General features: G+C 45.8%; 1 protein-coding gene across 2 annotated transcripts in view; it reads right to left on the reverse strand.

Annotated features, from left to right (window-relative positions):
• LOC129380923 (uncharacterized) overlaps positions 1-4,212 on the reverse strand; it is a 32,675-nt gene extending 28,463 nt beyond the window's left edge. For both annotated transcript variants that reach the window (XM_055063226.2, XM_055063225.2), the window contains exons 1-2: positions 3,434-4,212; positions 2,084-2,210 (exon numbers count right to left, since the gene is read on the reverse strand). In XM_055063226.2, the coding sequence (XP_054919201.2) occupies positions 2,084-2,210; positions 3,434-3,688 (382 nt within the window). In that variant the 5' untranslated portion in view covers positions 3,689-4,212. The remainder of the gene's footprint in view (positions 1-2,083; positions 2,211-3,433) is intronic.
• Between the last annotated feature and the right edge of the window lie 7,935 nt (positions 4,213-12,147).

A 12,147-nucleotide genomic window follows, 5' to 3' on the forward strand; every position in this document is an offset into this window, starting at 1 on the left:
ATTTTTCAGGCACACCCATCATTGTTGAAAACATGTTGGGTGTTGAAACAATGAAAAGATGTTGAAAACCGCACATAAATCGAAATATTCATCGTCAACTTCAAAAGCTGTATCAAGGCAATATCGAGACCGAGCGCGTCCCGCTGCGCGCCAGATCGCAACGCCCCGTAAAGAAGTCTGGAGCGACGTTTGAATGGTAGCATGCTGCGGCAAATCCTGACCCGACGCACATACGCACATGCTTGCCAGGCAAAGCATGACGTACTATTAGGCGCCGCGACTGGCCGAGGCGTCGGCTTTCAAACTTTCTCGCACTTGTCGCGGGGCGTTTCGGTCTGATAGCGAGGCCGCCAAATCTGCGCTCCCGCGGCGCTCGGTTTCGATATTGCCTGGGTTTACCGTTGAAATTTTATGATGGCTATCTCGAATTAGGCCCGACTTTCAAGATTTTTTAAAGGTGTAGGTGCATTAAAATGTGACTGCCTTCAAGTTCGCCGTTTAGATAACTGCCCCTGTGCCCCAAATAAAAAAGTTAATTAATAAATGTTTGTTCGTTTGTCAATTAGTCTTCTGAAGGTCACGTTGTTAGCGGCATAGTATGTCCGCCTCACCTAGGAACTCGAGTGCCAAAACGCCACGCTCGCTGCCCTTATAGCCTTTTTATCCAAGAACATATTTCTATGTTCTTGTTTCTGCATATCATAATCAGTTTTCCTCGCATGTACACCCACTCCTGCCATAGCCCTAATGGGCTGCGGTATTAATTAATTAATTAATTAATTAATTAATTAATTAATCTGTATTGTCTACAAAAACAGAAGGAAAGTCTGTATAGCTTCGCTCTCTTCCATATGCCAATTGTCCGATTGGCGCACACCTGTGAAATACTTTTTCTTTTCTTTATCTTCATCGAAGGTGCATTTGTAAAGTCACGCTGTATAATCGATTTCGATTAAGTGATCGAATAGTTGACGACGTCTCATAGATTGGTTGGCTGTTTTAATGCATTTAAAACGCTGGTCATCACCATCGTGCTGTATATAGCTGCATGACTCGACTCGCTGACCGCCCAACAGAGAATTCATGGTCTGTTGTCAGAAGATGCGGCTTTGTTTCACTACTCGCAAAACGTATCTGTAATATCAGCGATGAAGCGTAAGTTGCGCGTTCTTGCTGTAGGTTCTACGCCCTGATTGTGAACTACGACGCACGAGTTTTCAGCACTATACACCGTAAAATATGCAGTGCTAATGAGAGACGTATACGTGGAGTTTTCAACATTATTGGATGGCAATCTCAATGACATCCCTACACCATCATCATCATCATCGTCGTCGTCGTCGTCATCATCATCATCAGCCTATTTTATGCCGACTGCAGGACGAAGGCCTCTCCCTGCGATCTCGAATTACCCCTGTCTCGCGCCAGCCGATTCCAACTAGCACACGCAAATTTCCTAATTTCGTCGCACCACCTAGTCTTCTACGTCCTCTACTGCGCTTTCCTTCTCTTGATACCCATTCTGTCACCCTAATGGTCCAACGGTTATCTAATCTGTGCATTACATGACCTGCCCAGCTCCATTCTTTTCTCTTTATGTCAATTAGAATATCGTCTATACCCGTTTGCCCTCTGATACAAACCTCTGTCTTTCTGTCTCTTAAAGTTATGCCTAGCATTCTTCGTTCCATTGCTCTTTGCGCGGTTCTTAACTTGTTCTCAAGCTTCTTTGTCAGTCTCCAAGTCTCTGCCTCATATGGCAGCACGGGTAAAATGCACCTATTGTACACCTTCCTTTTCAATGATAACGGTAAGCTCCCAGTCAGGAGCTCACGGTGTCTGCCGTAATTTAGCAACTCTGAGATCGCTGCTGCTACACCTGTGTCGTATCGCGCCTGAACATTGAATAAAATGCCTCATGTTAAATAGGGCATGTTATACACATTATATCACAATCAAATAACTGATCTAGTACGTGACAGCGACCTTCTGGTGGTAGGTATACTGCCCGATTTTCTAAGGAGCTTCAAAAATCTCACGCACCCGTCCTCTGCAAACACGACAAATATCCATGCACGCATACCTGCATCTCTCGCACCAAAGTCCGCGGTCGAAGTTCCACGCTGTGTGTCGGTGGCCGCAGGCGGCTGCGTCCCCGACGACTCGTCTTCGACCACGACCACCGGTGCGACATTTGCCGGCTCGACAGGCTGCGCGAGACGCACTCATGTCTCACATGAGGACTTGGATTTGTTGGCTGCAATCCATCGTTATATCTGCATTGCCGTAGTCGATCGTGTCAGAAGAATAGTTAGTTGTTGGGCTAATTGGTTCAACGTCTTGCAAAGGGGAGCGCGGAAGTGGTGCGGAAAAAAAAGATCAGACAGGAAAGATGCTGAAAGACAGGAAAGAGCGTGTTTCCTGTCTGGTCTCTCTCTCTCTCTCTCTCTCTCTCTCTCTCTTCTTTTTGGCAACAATTCTGCGCTCCCCTTTGCAAGATGCCAGAAGCCTGGGTCGCCGTAGATGAGGAACGCGCTCGTGCACGTGCGTCTTAAGTGTTGCCAAAAGGGAGATGCATGCTTATGTAGCTTTCTCTTTCACCATTTACTGCGCATGGTTTAAGGCTGGCTGCCCAGCCCCCTTTTTCGCCCTATGTAGACAAGAGGATGCAGGTACAGAGTGCGCAGCTCCTTACGTTATCCGCGAGAGGTGTTGGACTTTTTGTTACAATGGCAGAAAAAAAGATATATTGTGGCTTAAGCTATTTATTGGCATTATTTCCCGGTCAGCTGTCACTGGTGTGAAATTTGTCATGTGACAAAACTATGACGACGCGGCCTAACCTCTACCACAGAGATAACGTAACCATAATTTAAAAATAAATACGTGGGTCATGATAATGGCAGACGACAAGAAGCAAAGTATAAAGTGGGCGAAGTACAACAGTCTTATGCTAATGTCGCTACGTTACATTAGTGTTTGCTCCCCGTCAGTCTCTGCCCTCCCACACATACACCCCTCCATGAGAAGTCGAACATTTGCTTCTTATAGATATTTCTCGTTTAGCTATAATGTACGAGTCAATTCTTTTCTACAGAATAATTTCATACAAAGCCAAAGTAATACAATATTATTTGGCGCAAGCAATGGCGTAAATGGTATACGTACTTCACGAGTGACCGAGCTGTATGAAACGCACTAAATAGCGAATAGAGCGACAACTGGCATTGACCCCCTACAACATTCTCGCTAAACCTCAGCGAGAGAGTCAGTACTTTAGAAGATAGATGAATAATTTATGTTTCGGAATCATTAGAATGTTATATCCCCTTCGGGCGGCGCAACGTGACTGCAAACAATGCCGTGATGATCTCGCCCCCAGGTTGCACCGCATTCTGTAAACACACAGCCCACCCTGCAGAGGTACACGTACGGGCGCTGCAGCGGGCTTTGCTTCGTCAGTTGAGCCTTGAGCCTTGGTTCGGTGTCCCCTGCGGTGCCTGGAGGCCGCTGCGCTAGAGCGTTTTCGCTTTCGCCTCTCCCGGTCTCCAGACGTTCCAGCGGCAGTCGCTGCCACAGGCGCTGCCGCAGGTGGCGTTTTGGCAGCGCCAGCAGCGGTGGCAAACACATCACCCGGCTCTGAGATCACCGACTGCCTGGAAGACTTGGAGGATCGCGAGGACGACATAGCTGGTGTCAGTGAACCTGACGAGCTTCCTCTTCTTCTGCTTCTACGTGCCTCTTATATAGTGCCACGCTGGTGCGTAGACAAGATATTTATGGCTGACGGATTGCGTCTGGTCCCTATAATTATCCCCACATGTCGTGTCACGTTTGCCGTACTTAAGCGCGGTGTCTTATTGGCTATGGCGTGCTGCTGCTGAGCGCGAAGTCACGGGGTAAATTTTTGGACGTGGCACCTGCCCTTGGTGCGGTGCCACACCTACACTCTACCACATAACCTGGGAGTGCGAACGCAACAAAGCATTCCACAAACACGAACACCCGAGTGCGGAGCAATGGGAGAGTCGGCTCACCAGCAGCGAGCTCACGGCCCAAAGGGCCCTAGTGCAGCACGTGAGCGATGCAGCACGACTCAGTGGAGCCTTGGGATAGGGGCCCACCCTTGCTGAAGAGAAGTCTCAAGTCGCCAGCGCCAAGAAGATGAAGACGACGGAGACCTCGTAACCGCGAAACTCTTAAAAGACTCAATAAAAGTGTTCACTCACTCACTCAAAAACGCTGGTGCACGTTTAGATTTCGGTGCACATTACAAAAACCTCAGGTGGTCAAATTTAATTCTGAGCCCATGAATCATGAGCTCAGAATTACCGCATAAATCCATGAATCAACCAAATTATTTGAGTACAAATCTAAAGGAAAGGTGATTCCAATCATGTGCAAGTGACTCGAATATAGCTTAAGTAATCTTGCTGTGAAAGTTAAGTAAGCTTGTTGTCAAAGGTTTCAAATTAGATAACGTAGGAACGGCTGCTGTCACGTGACAGTGAAATTGATAGAAAGAGCTGTACCGAGTTCTTCACCGGCGACTGTTTAATTATTAAAACATAGAGGATTCGAGGCACAGTGGTTGTTATTTCTGGCCAAGAATCACAATAGAGGCGAGAACTGGTGGATCAGTTATTATCCCATATAACAAAGATTCGCTAATTAATTATTAATTATTGATGTTAGGCCGCCGATGCCAATTGCGACTTGTAAGCTAACGACGATCTCATAGCAAATCACTTTTTAAAATAAATAAAAAACAGCCTTATTTGATGTGTAAAAGAGAAACCTAGTATGTCAGGAACGCGCGTTATCAGGATATCAAATTACGTCACATGTTGGGACATGTGGCACCCCGTGGCGCGCCCGCCGGAGCGCCAAGTTTCTCAACGCAAAGGAATCTCTGCTGGCGGCTCGCAAATTTTGGTCGCTCCCATCCTCGCCGGCGTGACATATCTGGCTTCGCCGACCGCTGTCTGGTGCGCCGAAGACGTCAGAGTATATTTGCGCCTTTGAAGGCACGAGGTGACGTGCTGCACGCGTTTGGCTGGGGAAATGCAGGAGCCAAGCGGATGTGCCGTCATGCTTCGCTCAATCGGCTCTTGAGCGAAGCCAGGGCGCGTGTGGGCGCCTTCCATGGCTGGCACGATCGAGCGTTGCGCGCACAAACACCACCGCTACTGCCGCCGTGCAGTTGCGTGCACACGACAACGCCTCGTGCATAACACTGGTATGAGCGGAACGGACAACATAAACACGGAAAGCTCTACAAAAGCCGCCGGTTTTCGTTCGGTGTCATCCCGGGCAACACTGGGGTGCAACGCCTGCAACGCTACTGTCGTACTAACATTGATGCTTCAGAGATTCATTAGCGAACCTTATTGTTAATAAGGTTACTACACTGATTCACCGGGGACTTTTTTTTTCATTCCTGCAGTGGATCTTGAGCAGACAAAAGAACTATCATTGGGTCTCCAACCCCTATTTAAACAATGAGGGACTGTCATCTTGAAACACCCGGTACAAAGTGGAAGATGATTCAGTCAGTAATGCATTAAGCACCATACAGATTGGTTTCCGTCCGCTTGAATGTCACACTCGAAAGTCAGCAAATGCTGTCGCATGTAAAGATTCAAACGCGCTGTGTTTCTGCGCTGGAACGCTTTATTGAAGTCTGTTCACTTCAATTAATAAACGTTCCTTCCGAATCTCCTCTTTTCTCCCCTTTTTTAACATTTAATTGGTTGTCAACGAGAAGTCGCCTAAATTGGCACGATTCTGTTTAAACAATAATCACAGGACAAAAAAAATGAGCAATGGTATTTATAATACGAATAAGATAAATCAAGATTGTTCTTACAGACGACGTGCACCTGAGAGAATTTCGCAATGCCTTCAGTTATAAACAAAGACTGCTGTGGTCCCACCGCAAAATCAAATGCGTGAATGACTCGCATCGTGGCACCACTTGCCCGCCATAACCGTTGCGGTAGAGTGCTGCTTAAGCTCGGTGCATTACTGCCATGTGACGAAGCCAATGTACAAAGAAAGCCGAGTGCGACAGGCGTACTTACGGTGGAGGGGGAGGCAAGGGAAACACTTTCCCCCTCCCCCCGCTTTTGCCAGTGGGTGACAAAGTATGCCAAGTATACCACACGGCCTACGGAAATTCTTGATGAATATTTAAACAGTCCAGCACAACACGAGAAGTCATGAGGAAGCAGAATGACGTCATCATGAATAAACATTTATTTAACAAATTATGGGCTGAGCCCCCACCCCCCACCTCCCCCCGGGCGATGCCGAAGCCTCTCCGCCCACACACATACCTAAAATGCCATTACCAGAGTTTTGTCACCCACATCATTTGAGGCTTCTTTTCACTTTCCTCGACATTTTCACTTGATATTTTACTGGGGCTAATAGCTTGCTGCATCATTGTTGGCGCAGACGTGCACAAGCTTTAATGCATGCTTTTGCTTTAGTTCTGCACATCCTGACAATAGGAGGACACGCGCATTAGAAGCCCTCTTCGGTGGCTGCCTCATCCGTATTTTCTCACTTCAACATTGTTTTAAATTTCCAATGTAATACTATGCACATACACAATATATTTAAATATATACGCAGGACAAATTTAATTCTATTTTTAAAGAGAGGGAGGTAGCCAATTAAAAATTATTTCTAACAATATGGATAGCTTACGCCTAGAGAATGAATATGTTGCTCTATGTTCACCTCGTTCCAAATCACCTCGAGTGCTTCTTTGATCATTAAAAATATCTATAGCCTTCCGTGACCCCTTCGGCAGAGTTTTATCAATGGCGTGTGAAATGCACGTGAATGTTTTGTCTCAGTATCGCTTCTCTTTCCAGTAAGCAATGCTAACGACTCATGAAAAAAAAACATTTCTAATAATTTATAACATAACATTTATTAGGATTGCAAATATCGTCCCTTGCATGCAGCGGTCATAAATATATACAGGGTGTCCCTTTGAACTATAATTCACCAAGATTTAAAGAAGAGCAATGCATTACTCGAGGAAAATCTAGTGCATATTGTTTCCAGTGCAGTGGAGTAGCTGGAAGTAATTTTTTCGTTACTGAGATTGTACTAAGGTCATTACTAAGGTCATCGTAATCATTTATCCAATTCCAGACGTACTATCCAAATGATCAAAGTGTCAATGAGGCATTTATAGACACAGCCTAGGGACAGCTAACTGTGATAATTTCAGCGACCTACTAATTGCGTACAAATTTTTTACGATTGATAAATAAACCCCGCGAAATATGGAGAATACCACGTGACTACACTTCCACCCCCATCATAAAGCAGCGCCCTGAACAGGCTCTCTATGAGTTATCCAGAACGAAATAAAGGAAATAAAGAAATTCATCTTCATCGAGCTAGTGCCTTATCTGCCGCGCCCCGGCAGACGTAACACGTCGCGTTTGGTGTTAGTTGGAAACAAGCTGTGATAGCTGCTATCTTAGCGTAGATAAAGTGCACGAACTTTTTTTTTTGCCACAATACCTATCACCAGAAAATCGAATTGACAACGTCAGTACAATGATTTAAAGGTTCGTTTAAAGGTAAACATTATCCTTGCCTTGGAATCTGCAAATGGCAACAAGAGCAATGCCGCTAATATATCTATATATATCAGTCATGGAAGTGTGGAGGTAGACCAAACTCATCGACTATCACCAAAAATTATGAAAACCTGAGACAAACCGGCAGCTTCAAGAAACAGCGGCGGAGGACTCCATCTTTGAGTCCTAGTCAACGCATGGATGTTCTAGCATTTATGACCTCAAATCCTGATGCTAGCGTGCGGGACGTGGCCGCCAAGGTACCAATTTCCAAGTCATCAGTTCGGAGGATTTTAAATGACGGCCTTTCACCCGTGCCACATTAACCAGCAGCAATGCTGAAAAGATAGGGACCTCCAATCTACTTTGGGTAAATACCAGCGTCGCTCAATGTGTGGCTCGGAATTTACGCCAGTGCTATAACCGGTCCCATCTTCTTCGATCACACACTGACTGGACAGCGTTACGTAAACGAAATCTTTGAAGGAGTGGTGGATGATTTTCTCCGCGAAGTCCCGCTGTCACGTCATCCTCTTCTGTGGTATCAGCAAGATGGGGAACCCGCACACACCAGCAGCCGAGCACAAAACTGGCTGAATACTATATTTCATGCGCAATAAATTGGAAGGTACGGGCCTGTAAATTGGCCGGCTGGATCACCTGAACTCTCTCCACTCGATTTCTTTCTTTGGGGTTATGTGAAACATCGTGCTTACATAATCGAGACGGATATCAGATCAGGGCAAAAATAACGGACGTCTGCCGTAGAATTCCGGCGTCGGTCATCAAGAAAGCCCCTGAAGATGTCATAAAGTGGACTCAGTACTGCGTAGCTGAAGAAGGAGACCTATTCAAACACGTCCTCGACGCAGGTGTTTAACGGAGCTTAAGAATTCATTGATAATAATAGGAGGCTGAAATCTGATGTACGTTCCTTTGTTTGTTTTTCGTTTTTCTTTCCGTGTGTGTGTGTCCGTGTGTGTGTGTGTGCAGAACTTCTTTTCGTTTTCTAAACCTTGCTGACATCTTGGTGGCTAGCATTCATTCTTTTATCTACACTTCGTATCACTCTGATAAGCCTCTATAACTTTGCAGTGTTGAGGCGAAGCAGAGAGCGTCAGCAGTGGAAACGAAACGGACTAGTACTATGTTTGGAGAGTCAAATCTTAAAATTGAGTTAAATTCTGAGGTTTTACGTGCCAGAACCACGATGTGAATGTGAGGGACGCCGTATAGTGGGAAACTCCGGATGGATTCATTTAGTCCACCTTGGAGTCTTTACCGTGCACCTAAATCTAAGTTCACGATCGTTTTCTTGCATTTCAGCTCCTCAGAATGCGGACGTTGCGGCTGGGACCACACCCGCAACCTTGAGCTCAACCACGCAGAGGCATAGCCACTTAGATACCTCGGCGGATGGAGGTTGCCTGATCATTAGTTACAAGAATTCAGCCTAAGATGCTACAGTTGAATTGAATTCTGGAGTTGCCTAAACCACGATTTGATTATGAGGTACGCCGAAGTGGGTGACTCCGGATTAATTTTGACTACCAGGGCATCTTGAACATGCTTCCAATGCACGGGACACGGACTTTTTTTGCCTTTCGTCCCCATCGAAATGCAGCTGCCCCGGCCGGGATTTGAATGGCTGTACTAACCCGGATAACCTGGAAATTTGGCCGAAGGTTACTCATTAAAGCACTGAATTCGTAAAATTTATATCCTCGTACTCGTGATAATTGCGAGGACATTCATAGAGGAAATTGCTGCTGCGAGTATTTGTTAGTGCTGTAATAGACGCATCACGTATCTGCGTGGTGTGCGTGTGTGTGCGTGCGTGCGTGCGTGCGTGTGTGTGTGTGTGTGTGTGTGTGTGTGTGTGTGTGTGTGTGTGTGTGTGTGTGTGTGTGTGTGTGTGTGTGTGTGTGTGTGTGTGTGTGTGTGTGTGTGTGTGTGTGTGTGTGTGTGTGTGTGTGTGTGTGTGTGTGTGTGTGTGTGTGTGTGTGTGTGTGTGTGTGTGTGTGTGTGTGTGTGTGTGTGTGTGTGTGTGTGTGTGTGTGTGTGTGTGTGTGTGTGTGTGTGTGTGTGTGTGTGTGTGTGTGTGTGTGTGTGTGTGTGTGTGTGTGTGTGTGTGTGTGTGTGTGTGTGTGTGTGTGTGTGTGACAAGAACCTGTTCTTGCAGCACGCATACATTTTCATGAAAAATAAAACGGTGCAAGCAAAGCAGCGATTTTTCAACATTATATGCCTATCACATTGCTTTTTGCATTTCGTCCGCGGTCAGAGTGGCTCTTCGGCCGCGTTATCAAAGGGCTTTTGTTATCAATGTGGTCGGTCGGCCTTGGAAGACAGATAATAAGTGCGATGTAGAAATGAGACGAAAGAATAGCTGGCGAAGCTGCGAAACCTACTGTTGGGGCTCCTTCCGTACTATTATCAAGGCGATGCACTGTCTCTTCGGGTTTGCGACAGGCAGTGCAGTTGCTTTTAACCAGCTAATTTGAGGGCGCTCATTTAGGATGCGGGTTGGAGCGCACTCACGCGGTATTTTTCATACTTCGTGATGTTTCTTTGCCAGTCGGAAAAAAATGTACGCAATTATTAGTACGTCACTGAAAACACCGCAGCTAGATGTCATTTTGGGGTGCCTACAAATGCCTCATTGACACTTTGAAAATTTTGAAGTTTGAAAGTAACTAAAAAATTATTGGCGGCTATTCCACTGTACTGGAAACAATATGCACTAGGTTTTGCTCCAGTAACACAACTGCTCTTTTTTTAGCTCGTGGTGCATGATAGCTCGGGAACACTGTATAATACACTCAGCAACCGAAATGAGGCCAAGCCGAATCCACTCGAAAGAGCCATCAACAGCAGTCATGCTCAGCAGCGCTTAAACTCGCACTCACAGAAAAAGAAAAAAAAAGAAGGAGAAGCTGCAGTTTCGCCGGAAAGCGAAGCGGTATTAGTGATAGCCAAATATGCGAAAATTACACGCAGGAAGAATACACCACTGAGAGGACTCAGACTGTGAAACTGTCTCCTACTTGAGGTCACGTATATACTCATATAACGCCGTTACTTAAGAGCTCAATTCTTCGAGGTCACACGAAGTTTCTTCAAGTGCAAGATATATACAGCGAACACTTTTAAAAATCTGTAAAGGTTGCCTGTGGCAGATATCACAATTCTAGTTCTTGAGCTGGTCTACTCGAAGCGGCGGACAATACATGCACAAATAAATGAGATGCAAAATCGACGAATTAATAAAAATTCACTTATTAGGTCTTTAACTAATTACATTATGACCCATACTGCAATTTGCAAATTCTAGCCGCGGAGTTCGCAAGCCGGATCATCCCACTTGCAACAAATGTTCACGATGACACCAGTTTCGATATATAAATTCCCAAGCTTTGCGGAAAAATGCAGCTGGTCAATTTTTTTTTACAGCGTATCGTGTCCGCGTGTAGAACAAAATCCCGAAGAATGTGCAACGCCGGGCCGACCTGCGGCGGAGGTGAAGCAGGCGTTAAAGGGGCCCTGAAACGATTTTGTCGATTTTGTACAAACGTACTAAGTCGTTAGAGTACGTCATTCTGATCACTAATTGACGCATCTAAGTCCTCCGCGTAAAGCGTGTAAATTATTATAACGTTTTAAAAATGTGCATCGCTGCCGATCGCAGCACACTGCTCGGCGGAATGTTCAGCCGAATCTACCTACTTGACGTAAATAACTCAATTGACGCCATGTGGGCGAGCTATCCGATTGGCTGCCCAGGGTGCGTCATCTATAATTTTTCCTCCTTTATGATGAACAGATGATGTTCGTAATTGTTGGAATGTTAGTTAATTTGTTTCTATAGTAATTTAGTAATAGTATAGTAGTTTCTAAGTAACAAAAAGAGAATGCACAAGAACAATTTCTCACTACAGTTAAGCACTTCCCACACACAGCACGCATCGTCTGCTTGCGTTACAACGTGCTCCACTTTGACGAGAGCAACGCGGTCAAAGTCAGCCTCAGTCTTTTCGCGAGCACTATGATTCGACTTTGTTGCGTTGTAGACTGCAAACGTAGTGACTGGCAATATGTGAAGCTGCGACATCGTGTCCCTCTGGAAGGCACCAAACGAGCGGACTGGCTGCAGCGCATCAGAGTGCCGTTATCCGATCGGCGCCAGGATTTGCCCGTTTGCGGCCGTCACTTTACACCGGAAGATTACTAACACAATATTGTTTCGCGAGTCCTGTATTAGGGTAAACGCAAGCGCAAGGGGACAGGGCCTGGCCGTGTCCGCTTGCGTGTCGTTTCACGGTATGAGCAGAAGCGCAAATGTGAATGGTCTGCATGGTCCAGCCACCAGGTGGCACAGAGCTCAACCAAACACAGTGGCAGTAACAAAATGTATTCTTCTTTGCTGCTGGTGTAAATTTTTCCCAGGAGTGTAATCGTTAACACGTTGTTTTTGTAAACGTTTAAAATGTCTTACACTTGGTTAGAGCAATATTAGCTCTTTGTTTGACTGGTTAAGCTC

This window comes from Dermacentor andersoni, chromosome 1 (genome assembly GCF_023375885.2).
Source record: "Dermacentor andersoni chromosome 1, qqDerAnde1_hic_scaffold, whole genome shotgun sequence".
Lineage (NCBI taxonomy): Eukaryota > Metazoa > Arthropoda > Arachnida > Ixodida > Ixodidae > Dermacentor > Dermacentor andersoni.